Source organism: Bombus fervidus, chromosome 11 (assembly GCF_041682495.2).
Source record: "Bombus fervidus isolate BK054 chromosome 11, iyBomFerv1, whole genome shotgun sequence".
NCBI classification, from domain to species: domain Eukaryota; kingdom Metazoa; phylum Arthropoda; class Insecta; order Hymenoptera; family Apidae; genus Bombus; species Bombus fervidus.
Window position 1 is genome coordinate 114,946 of NC_091527.1, and position 17,952 is coordinate 132,897.

Genomic DNA, 17,952 nt, shown 5'->3' on the forward strand with positions numbered 1-17,952 from the left:
TATTTTATAATTACAATACTCTCCGATTATCATTGTACAATAATTTTTACAATATTAATTTTCCCGGGCAAATTTTAAGTTGTTTTGTAATTCTGCCACCTGACTGAGTTACAAGAGCGTTACTGTCTTTTGTGGACGAATAGTACGCAGAGATGGGTCGAATGCACGCACCAGGGTAAAGTTAATTAAATTTCAGTGTAATTTATTATTACATTCAATAGTTATATACAAAAGTTATTTTTTTCTTGCATACCATTTAATTTTTTCTGCTACTATAATACAACTTTATAAAGTTCTAGCATAAATAATTGACGCAGCACTGTCTTCTTAACGGCCATGTGATCCTTATTTAAAGTAGTAATAATCACATTCTTTTGAGACGTTTTATCCGTTTTGTTATATGTTAATCATGTTTATGGTAGTTTAAAATTTAGAATTGAGAAGATGTTGCTTTTTGTGTACAAACTTTTCATATCCTCTGTCCTTTTGTATACATAACCTCAAATTGTTCCCTTCAAATATTTTAATATTTTTAAAAGAAATTAGTTAATAGTATATTTCTTGACCGATATTATCTCTGCTTAGATATAGTTGATTTGTTAACAGATGATTTTTATTAGAAGCACCAGGCATTTCAATAACAAAAGTTAATAATATTACAGAAAGGGTATATCCCAGTCAGCGTTACCCTATAGACGGAGCGTTCCAACATGGTTGAAACTGACACCAGAGGATTGTAAAGAATTAATTTACAAACTAGCAAAAAAGGGGCATACTCCGTCTCAAATTGGTAATGTTTTATTTTATACGATATAGTTAGTTTATTGAATATTCTAAAATTTACATCTGCACATTAATACATTATATTTGTCATATTTGTCATAATACAAATTACGCCTTTATTTCTCTTATATCTAATTTATCGACATAAATTAGATATATTATTATAGTAGATATACTATACTTAGATATATTATATAGTACAAATTTAGCGTATTTCAAGCAAATTGATTAAGACTCAGCGTTCGATCGTTGTTTCTTATCGATAATTTGCGATAGTAAAAAACGGTGACTTTTGAGATGGTAATGACATTTTGTCGTGCTATTATAGGTACTTACCAACAGCTGAAAGTTAAATTTATTAAATATTTTCATTTGTTCAAGAATACAATATTCGTAGATGTCACAGTAACGATTAAATAGATAATCAAATTTTGTAGGTGTGATTCTTAGAGATTCTCATGGAGTGGCACAGGTGCGTTTTCGCACTGGAAACAAGATTCTCAGGATCGTCAAAAGTATGGGGCTTGCCCCAGACTTACCGGAGGATCTATACTATTTAATAAAAAAAGCAGTTGCTATCAGAAAACATTTGGAAAGGAACCGCAAAGACAAAGATAGCAAGTTTAGATTGATTCTTGTGGAGTCTCGAATCCATCGGCTTGCTAGATATTATAAATCAAAGGGGACGCTTCCAGCAAACTGGAAGTACGAGAGCTCAACTGCTAGCGCTCTCGTTGCTTAATTATTTTCACGTATCTCTTAACAAAATAAAAATTTAAATGTACTTTGCTTGTTTTTTACTAAACGCAATCCACTGCAAATTCTCTATTCCCATTTATGTATTGGGTTGACAACTAAGTGATTGCGGTTTTTGTTATTAGGGTGGTATTGAAAAAATCCGCAATCACTTAGTTGTCAACCCAATATATATTCAGTTTAGCTATATATAGTTAGTTGCATGAAAATGAAAAACAGTATCATCGTGCGAGGTATAATGTCATTTATAATAAATAATGGGACGGTACTGCGTTGGCATACAAAGGGGTTGTGGGATACGTTATCTGTTTATTATGTCACTGTATACAATAAACGTATGGAGTATTATTTTACTCGTGCGTTAAAATATTACAAAAAAATTGAGATAATTTAAATAAAACATGAATATACATTAGTATATATACGTATTAACGTAGCATCGATCTTTTGTTAATATTTTGCAGCCTAGCTTAGAGTAGTAACAGAAACGGTAGTTAAAAAACTTGATTTAGTAACATTTAACGATAAATTTAAATGAATATATATATATATATATATATATATATAATAAGATAATAAGATATAAATGTACTCAGAGAATAGTATATGCATATAACGTGAAATAAGATAAGTTGACATTGTGATCTATTGTTCACATTCGAGGTCTGTTCACGCTCGAAGCCATCGCTTCTACTGTCCCAATTCAGGCCCATGTAGCACGAAGAGGGGTCCATGAAGAGACCAATACCGCGCATGCGTGGCCTTCGTCCTCGACTTGTCTCGAGGACAGCGCATGCGTTCACCAAGATGGCGGATAGGTTCTTACCGTTCAGTGGGCAAAGCTCTTTCAAAGCTGCGCCATATTAAAAAACTTGGATAAATTTTCTCGGATTTTCGATCGATCTAAAGATACAATTTACGTTAAAAAATTTCTCGTCCGTTTCTTTCATTTTCTCGAAGCGAGATAAACAAACTGCGAGCGTGAATCCCGCGGTTTCAGGAAGTGAATTATGGGTAATGGAGAAGACGCGAGTGCCTTTGACGTTTACGAACCATATTGAAAGGCATTTGGAAAAGTTTTGTTGCCAAAGAAAGGTACGCAGATTAAGAAAATGAAAAAATATGTTTTTAAAGAGCCTTAGCAGATATCTTGGGTTTCGTAGCAACTAGATTTTAGATACTAATGTCCATTGTTATATATTATCGTTCGAGTAATTTAAATGCTGCTCACACAAATGCTTTTGCGTTGTTTTTTAAATTAATTGGCAAAGTTAAAGTTACACGTGCAATCTTTCATCGTGTTAGAGGTGAAAATTAAGATTAATAATTCGGAACTTGAACAATTCACGTAAAAGATACTATAAATTTTTTAGATACTCGTGAACTGTACGAAGGTATATAACATATGGGATTTATTAGTTGACATGTGTGAACGTCTTTATAGTTGGAAGATATTTTTTCCAAAAAGAAAATCAGTTTTTTTATTTTGCTAAAATTAGAAAGATTTGTTTGATCGAACATACGTAATCAAGTACCGTATTCCAAGTATGAAATATTTCTATCGATGTTACGTTAATATCTTACGTTAATATTGAAATAATCGAATAGAAAAAGCAAGGATAATGAATGAGAAAGATTATACAATTAGAACGATAGCTATTATATATTAATATATAAATCTTTTAGATGAAAATAATATATACCGAACATTATTTTAGTAAGATTCTCCATTACTCGGACCTTTTAGTCTATTCGATTATTCGACCATTAACAAAAGTGAAAGTCCCTTGCCATTGGACAGATATTTTCATAATAAAGATTAAAGATTACACGATAATCTATTAGCATTGAAATAGATTTTTAAAATATTTCTCATTTAAATATTACGTCGTTTATTAATAACGTTTCTTTGTTACTTTCTTACTAATTGTTCCGACATTTATTATTAGTAAGTAAAATTGCGCAGAATTTTCTAATATTTTGTTTTCTTTTTCAAATAACAACACTGGAAATGTATATTAATATTGTAAGTAGACGACGATACGTTAATTTTGTATTGTAATATTTGTATACATCTGAAAATATTTTTCGCTCTTTAGAAGTATTTGCTCGGAAAATGAGAAAAATGAATCTTTACACATGGAATCGAAAATCTGCCGGTGTTTATCGCCAACATATTTAACAATCGGTGTTACTGTATTTAAAATTTTAACGGCATTAACGAATACGAGTAACGATAACTGTAGAGAAAGAAGTATCGCTTCGTACGTATATATACATATATACAGAGTATCTACTTATCCGATCATCTATTTTATTCAGTTAATCACATAGTCGAGTATAATTAGTAGAGAAATGCAAGTGGCATGCAGAGTCAATGTCTGTGTATCGAGGATTGCCCAAATCTATTTTCTAATTTCTTTCCTTTATAAACATATATAAAGGATTCATCCGAATCAGTGTGTAATCTAATCTTTTATCAAAATTTGAATATGCTTGCTTCATTTTCCTCCTTTATTTCACACGGTACTGTTAAATACTGCGATAAAACTGAACGATTAGTAAGAAATTATAACTACTCGTCTTCGTCTTTTTAAATAGAAAAAGTAATAGAAAATAGAGGAAAAGTGGAATTTTCATACCTATGAGAATCTTTAGATACGATAGATAGGATAGATACGATATAAGTAGAAAAGGAGATTTCAACGCCTATATTATTATGGTAATAGGCGATGTCGCGGCGCGTACATACCTAATACATACGTATATACATATATAATATCTACTAAAATACGTCTATAATAAAATCTTTAATTTAGGTTTCCTCGTCACGGACACGATTAATCGATTAATATCAATTTCATTTTATAATTACCACGTTCATTTATCCTTTATCCTTTAGCTACAGACGTCCGTATTCTCGTTATTACATTATAGTTTTCAGATGATTTAATCGATCTACGCTATTTTTACGACCAATTTTATCTATCGAATCATCGTCTTATAAAAACGAATGTAATTTGATTAAAACGACATTCGTATTCCCTTCTCAAGCTATCCGAAGCTATGTCTAGCTACACATACATACCAGCCGGACAGTTTGAAACAATTCTCTGTCAAATGTAAATTATAACGACGAAATAATTCAGACTTTTATCAGAGACGAGTACTCTATAGTTAAGGGTCATTTTAAATGTACTACGTGTCCGAAAGCTTATGGACTGCTACTGTATCGATATATTCTTTCTACGTACATAGCACACGCGTATAACGTTTATACGCGCACGTACTTAGGTACGTCCGCGAAACGTGTTAAGGAACACGCATTTCGTATTCGATTCGTGCACGCCTTACGGCACGGCGCACATTCGTTCCTCTTTAAGCAGCGTGGAAAAACCGACACCGGCCGATACATTCTAAAAATGCTCGAAACTTCTCTCGCAACTTCTCTCGACACGCAACGATCCAAAGATGTTGCGGCTGCATGGTCGCATAGTCGCATAGTCGCATAGTCGCATAGTCGCTGCACGGCCCCGGTGGTCAAGCGTTACGCTCCTTCGCAAATACGATCCGAATTTATAAATACTTTTATCGAATATATTCGACATGTTCTATATGCCGCGTTCCAGTATGACAGCCACGTAATCGAATATCGTGCCACGAAAATAGGATACGCGCTACGTGGAAATATTTCCTTCGTTTTTTTTTTTTTTTTTTTATCGCGTATCTAGGTTTCCTTGACTTTCAACCGGTACACGATTTTCGTTTATCTTTCTCGAAATTTTCGAGCAAATTTTCTGTAAAATTTTCTGTAAAGACGTAGAATAACAAAGAAACGGAAGAAGATGGTTTAATCGATTTGTATATCACGATATGTTCGAACGTATTACGGTTCTACGATATATTCGATATGAATGATACGAAAAGTAGATGTTTCGCTGCGAATAATTATCGTATCGCGCTATCTACCGATAGCAATTTCAACGCACCATTCTTTCGTTACTAGTACGATACTCCTTTACGTTACATTCTTACCTTCTATTTATCGATAAGAAATTTATTAATAATTAAAAATAGAAAGATTCCGAAAGCTCTGAAAAAACTAGACTCGAATAATTTGAATACGCGCAACATCGATTCTCGAATAAATCACGTAAAACGTATTTGGACACTAGCGACCTACGATCTTTACCAGAGGAACAACTTTCGATATGAATATTCCTTGGCTCGGTGTTCGAATTCACCGAAACGAACGTGAAAGTAGAAAGAACACAGGACAATTTTTCTACGATCAAATATTACCATATAATTTTCTGCTATGTATACGTGCCTAGTAGGTACAGCCTAATATGGCAACGCGTCAGAAGTCGCGTTAATCCACAGAGAGAATCGACGGAGATTTCATCGCGTACGATAAAGTGGCGATATTTCGAAGAAATATCTTTGCAATAGCCGATACGGTATTAACGACGATTTTAAGCAAGATGGAGAAAACGAAAGAATTCACGGTGAAAGAATTCTCTTAGATAGCGACGAAGAAACGAGGAAACGCGGTTTCAAAGGAAAACGAGATTAATACGAAATAATCTTTCTTCGACTTTTGGCGAAACGAAAAGGAAAGTAACGGTCTTTCGTCTTTTTGATAATTCGAGAGAAAAGAAATTCTCGTACGGCGCGTATGCGAACTAAACTTTCCCGATCAAAAAGAAAAAAGAGAGTAAGAAGGAGGAGAAGAAGAAGAAGGAGGAAGGAAAAGAAGATCAAAATATATAGACGATAGATAAACTTTTCAACGATTCATGTCCGAGCGAAGCACCATGGAAAAAGGGTTTCGATTCCGCGTAGAATTTCCCTGAAACTCCTGGCTTTCACTTCTCTCCGAAGAATGCGAAGGCTGAGCGCCGCCAGACCCGTACCAACTGCCCCCTTCACCAGCGTGCAATACGTTTAGACGATTTTTCAACATCGCCTCGGACAGAGTCGCTCGTCGCGCGTCTCGTCTTCCCCGTTTTTCATCGTTTCGAGAAGGCGAAAGACACGTCGCTTTTGCCAACGCGATTCAAATTCTCTTTCCTCGAAATGTTAATGACTCAGAATGACTAAAGAAACGTACGATTTTTCGCAACACGGTGTTACGCGAGAAAGTGTAAGTGTAAGTTGTTCCTTCTTCTTCTTCTTCTTCTTCTCCTTCTTCTTCTCCTCTCTATTCCGAAAGAGAAAGATTTATTTTTTGTATTTGACACGTGTGAATTTCAAGGTAAAACGTATAAATGTTTTGATCCAGCGAATTAACGACCAACAGGCAACTATAGACATTTTTAAGCGTATGATCGTACCGTCGTTCGATTAAAATATTTTGTAAAATAAATTGAAAATAATCAAAAACTAAATTACATTTACATGTCGTGTTTAAAAATGAAAAGTTAACGACCGTTAAAAGGATTATAAATACATTAATATGGAATAGCCAAGTCAAGCGATTATTATCGTTTTATTTCTCAACTATATTAAGATAGATAAAATAATATTCAAATAATAACATTTATTTAATCAGGTGCAGAGTTACGCGGTCAGCGTACTTGTTACATCGCGTAGAAAGATTGCACGGTGAAAGTATCGTCGGCTGTTTATATTTGCTCTTAAAAAATTGAATTATCGCTCGATAGTCTTTGTTGTTACGTAACTTACGACGATAACTTTCAAAGTTTAAATCTTCGTCGTGGTTTCATCGATCATCGATCATCGCCTACATGGATAACGCGATATTCGACCAACGAGTATTCGTCGAATCGCTGCTTAAATATACAAATATACAAGTATAAAGACTATTTGCCAAATTCCCGCTAATTATACGGAAGCAATTATATCACGATAACAATGTTAAATATACGTGAAATTGCGCGTGACGCAAAATTCTAAAAAATAAACGAACGTTTTCGCATAGATCGAGAGAGTCTTTCGGTGAAAAATGGTATCGAGGCGGAAGATTCTATCTCGATCGAGGGACAACCTCGTTGAAGCGCAATACGAGGATCAAGACGAGGAGGACGTGTGGTATAATCTTGATAAACTTTACAAGGTAAAGTAGTAATACACGCGCTAATAATATAAAAGTGACTGATTTAGTAATATTAATAATAATAATAATAATAATAAAAGTTAGAACCGGTTAACTTTGATCGCTTGTAACGTTGCACAGCACTGTATCGATAACAATATTTTAAACATTCTCTTATTTATAGATGTAACAGATAAAACTGTTTAAGAACAAGTTATACAAATTATATATGATTTCCCTTGTCACAAGTAATTCTAATTATTCTCTACGAGATATTCAATTTGGTTGTGTAACATGTTGGTGTAACATCGATGTTTTACTTCAGGATCATATCCAAGAAGTACTGGACAAATGGAACCAAATCGACGACGAAATTTGGGCCAAGGTAATCGTTTTCGAAAGGAACCGCAGGGTAGCAAAAGCGTACGCCAGGGCACCTGTTCTCACGATCAATGGATCTAACGATGGATTCGATGGTTTCAGGTAAACGAACCGTATTACGATCTTTAAATGCAATCTTCTAAACGAAATTCCAAGAATCCTTGACACGGTTGAACAGTTAAAACAGAGCAGATAAAACAAAAAAAGTGGTAGTCGGCTAGTATTAAGGTATTAAAGAAAAAAAAAAAAAAAAGAAAATGTATAAAAGAAAAGTTGTAGAGGAAACAACAAATTATTACGTTTTCCGTTCCTTGTGGAATATAGGATAGGATTGTGCGGTTTCGAAAATCCTATGAGGGATACGAAAACGGAAGAGGCGAAGAAACACATTAACCAAGGTGTAAAGATTAAAATGGACGAACAAGGGAACATATTGATAAAAAGGTTGTGTAAAAATAACGTTTACATAAAGCCGACCAGTCAGGAAGACAACGCAATTGGAGCAGAAATTGCACGGAATTCTCAAGGAGCGTTAGAACACGAGAAACCGGGGAAAGTAAGCGTTCCACGATATATTTTACTCCGATCCACCTCGAATCCACCTTTTTCTTTCATTTCGCTTATACAGATACTATATACGTAATAAATTTCTTTCCGTGTCCTATCCTCGTTCTTTTTAAATCTGTTACCAGGTGTTCGATATGAATAAGTTTCAAACGAATCTCTCCCGGGAGACTCGAAGAGCCTATCCGGACAGAAGAAGATTAGAAATGCAGTGTCTGAGCGCGATCGTTTTCGTCAAAACTGAACCAGACCTTCTTCAATGTCCCGTTTGGGTCCTCATTGTAAATGTTGTCGGTTTAGACATGTTGAAATCCAAATTACCACCAGGTGTAGCGTACTTTCATTCGACGTTTAACGTAAACGTGTGCACGCGCGTAACGTAACAAATATTTTATTAGTTCTAGCGTTACAAAGGCCCGTGGATATTAAAAATCGACCTAGGATACCGATTCCCGATGAAGATCCGTATAGTATAGCAGGAGTTTCATCCTCGATCGGAGTTTCCGAAGCGTTCCAACAGGACCGAGAAGCTCGAGAACAGATCTACGCTCAATCAACGAGTAGTAGACAAAGAAGAGCCGAAAGGCCACCGAAACTACCGCCAAGGGAGAATATTTATAGTCATGACATACCTAAAGTAATTATATCTACGCAATTTTTCATTCCACCGTTACACTACTCGAAACAACTTGCTTCTTAATGTTACTTTATCGAAACAACGATGTTTAATGATATTCACTCGTTTCAGCCTGATTATGACGACATAGAAGATGACTATGCTAGAAAACCCGTCATAACGAACGAGGACAAGAGAAATAGAAACGACGACAAAAAGAAATACGGTAAACTTTCCGTTGTTTAACAAATTATCCACGCGTTTAAACCGTTATTATTACATGATATTTACACAAAGATAATAAGACTTCTTTTCTCTCCTTTTGACAAATAGATTAATAATCGTACACGTATGTTTCCGTTTTCAACAGACGATCCGTATTACTGCGGATTAAGAGCTCGTGTTCCTAACTTTGTAAAGATGGCGAAAAACAGTAAAGTCTCGACAAGAATGTACGCCAGACCTCCTAATCAAGCAACGTATGCTGCTACCGGATACGCTAGTAGCCAATCCTCTCAAATTTATGGCCATTTACCTGGGAATCGACCACCAATTATGTATCACGCACGAAGCTTCGAAAGTGGACTTGGTATTATAACATACTTTTGCAAATGTTCTGAAAAATTTTTAATTTAACATATAACAACAATCTAACGTATTAATCGATATATTACGATTAAAAGATTACCAACAAATTCCTTACTTTTCGTTTCTCTTTTTTCGTAGATTCAGATGGTAGAAACGAATCACCGTATAACCATATATATGGAAGGTTTCCTGTACCGACCAGAGGTGTGATTCCTCCTACACCCAGAGCCATGTATATCGGAGAGTGGGACTAAAAATAAAGATAATTAACAAAAAGCAACATGTTAACATATAAACAAGTGAGCTACGAGTTTGAAACGAGGACGAAACAATATCACCAAATGCAGGTATAATACAGTACGTAAAAGACAGTTGAAAGAACCTTATGCGTATGAATATGTATGCATTCGTTAAAAACGCAATAAAATAAAGACTACGCGCAAGACATACAAATATAAGGAAAAATAATTAGCAACAGAAAGGACTAAAACGAGAGTGGAGTAGTTACAAAAAAAAAAAAAAAAAAGAAAAAGAAAAAGAAAAAAAGAGGAAGAACCAATCTTCCGTTTGTACCTATAAACTGTATATTGTTAATGTACTACTTGAAATACTCAAATTTTTATTGCAATAAAATTATAGAACAATGCCAACTTTTATTTATACACCTTCGAGGAAGTATAAAATTTTCCGATTAAAAGTGGTAAAAAACATTTTAATATAAAAAAGAGAATATAAAGATATATAAGATTAATACAAAATTTTTTTCCAATCTAATACAATTTTTTAGGATATGATAGCAATCGTGTACAACATGTAGAAGCGATTTCTTATGAAAGTGAAAAAACATTCTTCATTTTATCAAATAATTAAAATATTCGATCCTCGTGTCTTTATCAAAGGCTATAAATTATGAGAAATTGCTTTCATCGGTTAACTTGATCATTTTCTTTTTCCTATTATTCTAAACCCTCGTTCTATTTGTTCGATAATCCATTTATTATACTGTTGATCTTTTCTGCAGGAATTTTTGATTCTAATAAATTTATCGTATGATCGGTAACAGGCTTTTCGTTTATTTTCAAAATTTTTATAATTTCATCTGCAGAAGAGATTTTTGACACTTCGATCCAATATCCTACAAGATATTTTAGTAATTCTCCCATTGTTTCTTTGGAATCTTCTTCTTCTTCTTTCATCGCTGGAAATAACCATAGAGCTATTAATTATTTATATATCTATAGTACAGAAAGTCATTCATATATAACCTGTATTATAATTCACCTGTGTCGATGCTGACTATAATTTTTAAAACTGTTGCATCTATATCAACCGTAGAGTCTGCCCTTAAAAATCCTTTCCATCGAAAATCCAGAATCATTTCTGCACATCTATGAACGCAAGAAGCTTTGGTCTCGTCTAAAGGATAAAGATTCCACGGATCGATAAAACTTGCTAAAATTCTTCGTAGAATCTCTACCGTTCTGTTTAAATTGTCTTCTTGCAAGATCTCTTGATGAATTTGATGTCCTTTTCGAACAAACGAAAACAACTCCAACCAATCTTCAAGATATTTTAAAGTTGAAGACGAATAAGGTGCTTCGTCTTGAGGAAAAACTTCTTCGAAGGATTCCAGCATTCCTACAAGTTATAAATTTCTCGTTTGCCTTCTATTTCATACAGATGGATCGAATAATTTCTCGTTAAAAATATATTGAAATTTGACACCTGGCAGAAAACTAGAAGATTCGAATAGCTCGTCCAATAATGTTTTCCCAGATGAAAGATCGATCTCCGCCGAAGAACGCAAAAAGGTTGTCGTTGCGATCAAAAGTTCCTCTGTAATAATTTATTTTCATCAGTATTAAATTCAAAATTCTATTTCCTTTTTAAACCTCATCATTGTTACTACCGTTGCAAAGAGTAAGTATTATTGTAGTTACCGTTTGTGGAACTTTTCAAGATAAAAGGAACCACCTCCCTTAAAAAGGTTGAATTTCTTAAATTAACTCTCCATTTTGATTCAGGATTGATTTGAATATTCCAAAGTGCAGAACGTAGAAGACGAAGTATTTGTACTAATGTAGCAGTGTCTTCGGAAGAAAGGAGGCGAAGAATTGTCTCGAGAAGCTCCTCTTTCTCTCCCAATGCATCAAGCACTGACGGTTCGCAAGTCATATTGCCAATTATTCCCAAAATTATTTCCTATAAAAATAAGAATACTAGGAAGCTTTTATATAATATATAATATTTTATATAATATAAAATGCAAAGAGAAACATGGTTTTTTTTCTTTTTTTTTTTTTTTTTTGATAATCAAAAATTTACTATCGGGATTTATGGATCTTTCAAGAGGTTTGTAAAGAACGTGTACAAGATAGGTTCAAAGTGTTTTAATATACGGAAAGGATAAATAGAAAATAAGATTAAGAAATTCCAACTATTCGATTAGCAAGTAAGTTTATGACATAAAAAAAGAAAAATTTAGATACGTTATAAACGAACGGCTTTTATTTATTAGCGTTTCGATTCAGTTATTTTAATTAGAATTATTTAATTAAGAACCATAAAGGATTGCGACATATAAAAGGATATCTTTACGGTGTATAGAAATCAAGGACTGCGAGTTCTTATAGTCTAGAAATCATGGAACTCTGGAAATGTTTTCTAAAATTTTTATTCAATAAATAAAATACAGATCTAAGAGATAAAATAACCTTGAAACAAATCGTACCGTAAACCTTGGTTCTTCGGACGAATTCAAAGCAAATTCTGCGATTTTAAGAAAATCATTATCTACAAGAAAGTTAACAACGTCTTTCTCTGCGGTCATATCCCATAATGTGCATAAGTCGTACTCCACTTTCTCGTTCCAGCCATCTTCGAGAACCTTTGCAATATTCAATTCATTTAAATTACTTCGAATACGCTTATATAACAAATGTTAATATATAAGTATGTATAAGTAGATACGCGTATGTCGTATAGATTAAAAGCATAAATAATTTTTATCAAAATGCTTCAATTATACGTAACTATGAAAGCGCTAAGACTGTTTGGTAAAACGAATTTTACCTTATTTATATTGTCAAAATAAACATCTTTAATATAACAGAGATTTAAGTAATACTTTCTTAAAACACGACTTACTGAAATTTACCAATGAAACATAGGAAATTAGTACGAGCTTGAATCAAATGTAACTCAACTTAAGACTATGATACGTACCTTTGATATCGAAAGTAAAATATTGATTATCCATTTGCCGCTATAAAGAGTATCTCCTACGGTATCTCCTTTCAACTTTTTAATATCTTCTTCTGCGATTTCATGAGCTTCTAACAGTACATTTGGTTCCACTTTGTCAGTTTCAGGTTCCTGAACCTCGCTCATTCTTCCTACTCGCTGAACTACTATTCTTTCTACAGTATTTTTTTACGAAATATTATTGATTTTACAGATAGTTACTTTACGTTGATAATAATTTGAGCAAAGATATACTTGAAGAAATAATAATTTATCACAAATTATTCACTTTCTGTTACGAACTTGGCACAGCTGATTGATACAAACGAAGATAACCTAACCTAACCTTTCACGACGCTTGCTGTTACTTTAGCTTACTTATTTCAACGAATTTTACCAACGTTTAGCCTCGCGATATTTTTCTCGTCATTCACATCGCAGCCACTAACGTGAATTCTAAATTGCGAATTCAAAATCATATCGATAACTCAAGATCAAGTTCGATATCTACCATTCACTGAAAACATGATATTTCAAGTGAAATATTGCACGAACCTTAAGGAAAACACAACATTAATGTAGATTTCTATTGAAATCTTACATGCATTTAGCTGCGAATTACAAAAAAGAATACAAATATGCCTTTTTTCTTTATTATTTTTTTTTTCTTTTTATCTTATTGTATCGCAAATTAAAATTAAAAGAATTAAAAATTTAAAATTGCAAATTATACATCCATCTATAACCTATTATATCCGTTCTTTTTCCACGGAAGATGAATTAAAATATTTCAAAGCTTGGTACATAATATTTATTTTCTTAACGATTCATATTCGAAAAGAATTACGAAATCGATTATAGCTGTAAAAGAAAAGAATCGACGAAACATAAATAATATATTTCAACTCCGTTTCCATTTCTATTTTCTTATCTCTTCGCGTATCAACGTAGCTAGCGTTGAAAGCGCCTGAAAAGAAAACAAAAACAAAAAAAAGAAAAACGACGTAATATAATTTTCACATAAGAATATGTGAAATATATAAACGATCTTGAATTAGTAGAAACGTACATATATTGCACGTTAGAGGAACATTGACGCGATACTATAAATTATTAGGTGAATTAAATACAAAACGGAATCAAACAAAAAAAAAGAACCTTATCGATTTCTTGCGGTGTCGCGTAACTGTAGCATAGTCTGAGATGCTGTTCAGGTTTCGAACGGTCGTGGTTAAACGCATGACCGGGAATAAGAAAAATCCCTTGGGAAATACACTTCATCCTTGCCAATTCCATTACATCTTTCGTTTTATTCACTTTTAGCCAAACGAACATCCCACCCTTTGGAACGTTCCATTCTGCCAATCCTACGATATAAAAGATGCTTTTGTTTCGAGATAAAAAAGAAAAGAGAAAAAAAAAAAAAAAAAGAACTAAATTCAAAATTTTCGATTTTTAAAAAACGAAACCTTGATGTAATTTGAATATTCATATACCGGTAAGATGTTTTTCCATCAAAGACAGCATAATGTCTCGCCTTTCGTGATAAAATTTCCGAATGTCGTTAAAATGTTGCCGTATCTTCTCCAGATCCCATACGTCTAATAATTTGAACAGCAAAACCTGTAAAAATAATAATCATCGACGAAGGAAGATACTTTGATCCGTATGAAATATTTGTGATGTACGTATGATCGTAAAAATTACTTGCGATAAAGAGGAGGCGTGAATATTTGTTGCTTCCATATGTGTAGTTAATTTTTTAATAATTTCTTTATGCGCTGTAACAACGCCTAATCTAAGTCCGGCGCTTAGAATTTTGCTGAAAGAATCCAAACGTATTACACGTCCTTTGGTATCCAATTCGAGGAAGGTGGTAGGTTTCTTATCGACGAAATGGATGAAACAATAAGGATCGTCCTCGACGATTAAAAAGTTGTACGTATCAGCTAATTCATAAACTTCCCTTCTTCGCGATTCTGTCAAAACTGTTCCCGTTGGATTGGCTCCTGTAGGATTCGTGTAAAGAACCTACGAAACAAGTTTATCCTTCTTTATATCCGAATATAGTGATACGTAGTAACATACGATCGATTAGGTAAAATTATCTCTTGATTTCCAATTTTCCCTGCAACTCACTTTTGGTATTGGTTTACCACTGTTTCGTCTTTCTTCGCAAATTTTTCTTATATTTGCCGGAATTATACCATCCCGATCTTGCGAAATTTCGATGAATTCTGGCATTAAAGGTGCGAGCTGAAGAAAAGGTGAATAACGTTGAAGAGTTTAATAAAATATTAAAACGGCTATTAAAACGGCTTGAGAACTCATAAAGAAAAAAAAAAAAAAAAAAAGAAGAGAGAAAGAAAAAAAAAATAGCAAACGAATGTGTAGGTTTACCGCATTTAGAATTCCGTCGTAAGTCGGTGCTTGAATCATCACAGGATCGCCTATTTCTAAAGTCATCTCGAAAATTTTGCTACACCCGTCCATCGATCCAGACGTGAAAAGTACGTCCCAATCGTTGTATATCGGCTTGTGCCAATATTCTTGAAATTCTCGCATTTTTTTTAACAATGGTAAGTATCTTAAATCGAAAAATAAAAGAACGAAAGATGATCGAAGAAATATACGATACTAATATTATTGCATACAATACAGCATACACCAGCACTAGATGCACAGCGATTAGTAAGCAAGAGTTAAGTAATATAATATAAAGTAAAAACTTGGGAATAAGAATGCAACGACATCGTTGTAACAGGTTATGGGCCTAAAGTATCGACGAAAGATTATTATTATCGTACAGATTGTATTATTGTGTCTGCGAAATCATGGTACAGAAGACAGTCGAACGATGAAAACCAAGCGGGGAAAACCAAGCGGGGAAAACCAAGCGGGGAAAAAAAGGAGAACGCTTTTTCGTTTTCGAGAAAATCGAGTCTGAAAACGCATCGAGTAGCCGTGTATCAATTTTGAAAATGTCGAATTACGAAACTCGAATTAATCGTAAAATCGTAAAATAGAATTTATTACGTTGGTAGAGTAAAGTATCTTTTATTCTTGTTACTTATTTTATAAATTACCCTTGGGAAGGACCATATTGAAGAGACCAGGACAACTCTTCTCCGACGAGTTTTACCTTTGTTCCACCCTTGTACGTTACGGAGATATCGACGAAAGGAAATGTTTTTGTATTCGGCATTCCGTTAGCTAGACTTATCGCATCTTTCGTTTCTATAAATCTCATGGCTGTGTTATGGAAAAATTTTATTTACACATGAATTATCTTTATAAATTATTGTTTCAAAGAGATACAGGATAGACAGAGTTTCACGAATTGTCTAATAAAATGTCGGATATCACGGACAATGTTATAACAGCGATAATGAAAACAGTATTAATAAGAAATAAGATAGGAAGAAATTAAGAGTTCTTACCCAATTCACGAAGAATACTAGAGTTTCGCCTTCTCGTGACATTCGTTAGAAACGTTGAAAAATCCATTACGAAGGAACCCCGTTTTCTTAATAACAGCTCTGGTTAATTTTTAATATTTGATCTTTGTTTCGGTTAATTTTTGTCAAACGATAGCGTCCAACGAGTCGAATAATTTCTAAATATTTGAAATTTATTACGAAATAGCGGATCGATCGATACCGAGCGAGCGTGTCGAAAGTCATCGAGAGACTGGACTCGAACGCAACTATGATTTTAACAAAAATCAGCCTGTTATCCATGTCGTGGGTTATCTTCGGCTCGCATTGCTGACGCGTTACGATCGAAGCGTTACAAATCAAGCCGTTGTAATCGATGAAAATTTCCGTCAACTAGATATAAAGCAATTATGGAATGGAAAATTATTTCGCAAGGAAATAAATAAATTAATTAATTATAGAAATGAAAAATTAAACGTATTACGTAACATAATACTCGATTCTTTCTTAAGCTTGTTCTTGCAATAATCGTAAACAGCGATATCATCTTGCGTTGGTAAATAGGAAGATAATAATGCGCGTAATAAGAATAAAAATCATGAAGGATATTACTTCAACGTCTTATGTTCAACATGTATATTTTATTTCGTATCTGAAAAAATAGAGACACGGTAAAGAAAATGAGTATTCTACTATTTATCCATTGCAAAAAGGATGTTGTCGAGTAAGGATCGGAGATATTATCGTTATAAACAGCGTAAGTCGAGTACATTGTCATTGTAAAATGTTCCTTGTAAGTTTGCAGGCATTCGGATGTAGCTAAGAATTACTTTCATCGTTATTATCGTTACTCGCTCGTATCTCGATAACCATGCTGAAAAATCATCGAACTCGTCATCGAAATCATGGAAAATACATGGAGTAAAAATCATAAAGGCATGGTTTTCGACGCAATCGTACGATTATCGTACTTTTCTTACGGGGTATTCTTTCTTTCTTTCTTCGTCACGTCGTACATCAGCGAGTAACGAAGAAGTATCTTTTCTGCCTGATCGTTTCGACAATGGGAAAGAAAAATTTGTAAATTTAACACGGGAAGGCAGTGACGAAAGAAAGCGATAGTAGGAAACGGTGAAAGTTTTATTGTTCGTACACATCAGGAAGGATCTTTCTTTAAAACGTTACGAAAGACGATAGAACATTTTTTCCCCTCTCGTGATCATGATCTTCGTCATAATCATAATCACCCACCCTCTTTCCTCTTTCCTCGCGTTATCGTCTCTTCTTATTCTCGTTAGCATTCGACACCTTCCCTTCCCTTCCCATCCCTTTACTCGTTTTCTCGTCTAGTTTACAATTTCTCTATTGCTTTTATTTCTTATTTATTCTTTCGTCACGTAATCGTGAAACGCTATCGTTATAATTGTTTTCTGTTTTTTTTTTTTTTTTTCTTTTCTTCTTTTTTCCTCTCTTCTTGGATAGACGTTAATTCATTTTTTCTTCTTCTTACCTTAATCAGAGCATTC

At 33.7% G+C, this 17,952-nt stretch overlaps 4 protein-coding genes across 7 annotated transcripts; 2 read left to right on the forward strand and 2 right to left on the reverse strand.

The window, feature by feature from the left end:
* Positions 1 to 24: 24 nt before the first annotated feature.
* Positions 25 to 1,567, forward strand: Rps13 (ribosomal protein S13). Its single transcript, XM_072012435.1, has 3 exons — positions 25 to 175; positions 663 to 790; positions 1,221 to 1,567. Exons 1-3 carry the CDS (start codon positions 153 to 155, stop codon positions 1,523 to 1,525), a joined length of 456 nt encoding a protein of 151 aa, XP_071868536.1. The 5' UTR covers positions 25 to 152; the 3' UTR covers positions 1,526 to 1,567.
* A 764-nt stretch (positions 1,568 to 2,331) lies between these two features.
* Exp (expansion) lies at positions 2,332 to 10,391 on the forward strand. Of its 3 annotated transcripts, none has more exons than XM_072012914.1 (9): positions 2,332 to 2,634; positions 7,484 to 7,618; positions 7,923 to 8,080; positions 8,303 to 8,534; positions 8,671 to 8,869; positions 8,941 to 9,179; positions 9,291 to 9,384; positions 9,529 to 9,747; positions 9,885 to 10,391. In XM_072012914.1, the coding sequence occupies exons 2-9, from the start codon at positions 7,508 to 7,510 to the stop codon at positions 9,998 to 10,000; spliced, it is 1,368 nt and encodes a 455-aa protein (XP_071869015.1). In that variant the 5' UTR covers positions 2,332 to 2,634; positions 7,484 to 7,507; the 3' UTR covers positions 10,001 to 10,391. The 3 variants fall into 3 exon arrangements, with proteins under 3 accessions (XP_071869015.1, XP_071869017.1, XP_071869018.1); XM_072012916.1 differs by lacking the exon at positions 2,332 to 2,634 and adding an exon at positions 6,478 to 6,691; XM_072012917.1 differs by lacking the exon at positions 2,332 to 2,634 and adding an exon at positions 6,478 to 6,685.
* LOC139992245 (protein SAAL1) lies at positions 10,380 to 13,516 on the reverse strand. The gene is made up of 6 exons (XM_072012918.1): positions 12,972 to 13,516; positions 12,478 to 12,633; positions 11,687 to 11,948; positions 11,472 to 11,582; positions 11,028 to 11,384; positions 10,380 to 10,944 (listed from the first exon to the last, which is right to left on the reverse strand). Exons 1-6 carry the CDS (start codon positions 13,134 to 13,136, stop codon positions 10,721 to 10,723), a joined length of 1,275 nt encoding a protein of 424 aa, XP_071869019.1. The 5' UTR covers positions 13,137 to 13,516; the 3' UTR covers positions 10,380 to 10,720.
* Positions 13,517 to 13,859: 343 nt separating this feature from the next.
* On the reverse strand, positions 13,860 to 16,545 carry LOC139992246 (kynurenine/alpha-aminoadipate aminotransferase, mitochondrial). Of its 2 annotated transcripts, none has more exons than XM_072012919.1 (8): positions 16,430 to 16,545; positions 16,076 to 16,241; positions 15,390 to 15,576; positions 15,129 to 15,245; positions 14,697 to 15,020; positions 14,486 to 14,612; positions 14,148 to 14,356; positions 13,860 to 13,956 (listed from the first exon to the last, which is right to left on the reverse strand). In XM_072012919.1, exons 1-8 carry the CDS (start codon positions 16,494 to 16,496, stop codon positions 13,909 to 13,911), a joined length of 1,245 nt encoding a protein of 414 aa, XP_071869020.1. In that variant the 5' UTR covers positions 16,497 to 16,545; the 3' UTR covers positions 13,860 to 13,908. The 2 variants fall into 2 exon arrangements, with proteins under 2 accessions (XP_071869020.1, XP_071869021.1); XM_072012920.1 differs by having other exon boundaries at positions 16,076 to 16,333; positions 16,430 to 16,494.
* Between the last annotated feature and the right edge of the window lie 1,407 nt (positions 16,546 to 17,952).

Bases quoted from the DNA above. Each gene is read 5' to 3' on its own strand.
- Rps13 (XM_072012435.1), top strand. From the start codon at position 153: ATGGGTCGAATGCACGCACCAGG. The intron at 176-662 runs GTAAAGTTAATT...ATAATATTACAG, and splicing joins GGTCGAATGCACGCACCAGG to AAAGGGTATATCCCAGTCAG. The intron at 791-1,220 runs GTAATGTTTTAT...CAAATTTTGTAG, and splicing joins GCATACTCCGTCTCAAATTG to GTGTGATTCTTAGAGATTCT.
- Exp (XM_072012914.1), top strand. From the start codon at position 7,508: ATGGTATCGAGGCGGAAGATTCTATCTCGATCGAGGGACAACCTCGTT. The intron at 8,081-8,302 runs GTAAACGAACCG...TGTGGAATATAG, and splicing joins GATGGATTCGATGGTTTCAG to GATAGGATTGTGCGGTTTCG. The intron at 8,535-8,670 runs GTAAGCGTTCCA...ATCTGTTACCAG, and splicing joins AACACGAGAAACCGGGGAAA to GTGTTCGATATGAATAAGTT.
- LOC139992245 (XM_072012918.1), bottom strand. From the start codon at position 13,136: ATGAGCGAGGTTCAGGAACCTGAAACTGACAAAGTGGAACCAAATGTA. The intron at 11,385-11,471 runs GTGTCAAATTTC...TATAACTTGTAG, and splicing joins ATCTTCTAGTTTTCTGCCAG to GAATGCTGGAATCCTTCGAA. The intron at 10,945-11,027 runs GTGAATTATAAT...GGTTATTTCCAG, and splicing joins TATAGTCAGCATCGACACAG to CGATGAAAGAAGAAGAAGAA.
- LOC139992246 (XM_072012919.1), bottom strand. From the start codon at position 16,496: ATGGATTTTTCAACGTTTCTAACGAATGTCACGAGAAGGCGAAACTCT. The intron at 14,613-14,696 runs GTAATTTTTACG...TTATTTTTACAG, and splicing joins ACGCCTCCTCTTTATCGCAA to GTTTTGCTGTTCAAATTATT. The intron at 13,957-14,147 runs GTTCTTTTTTTT...TTTTCTTTTCAG, and splicing joins CACCGCAAGAAATCGATAAG to GCGCTTTCAACGCTAGCTAC.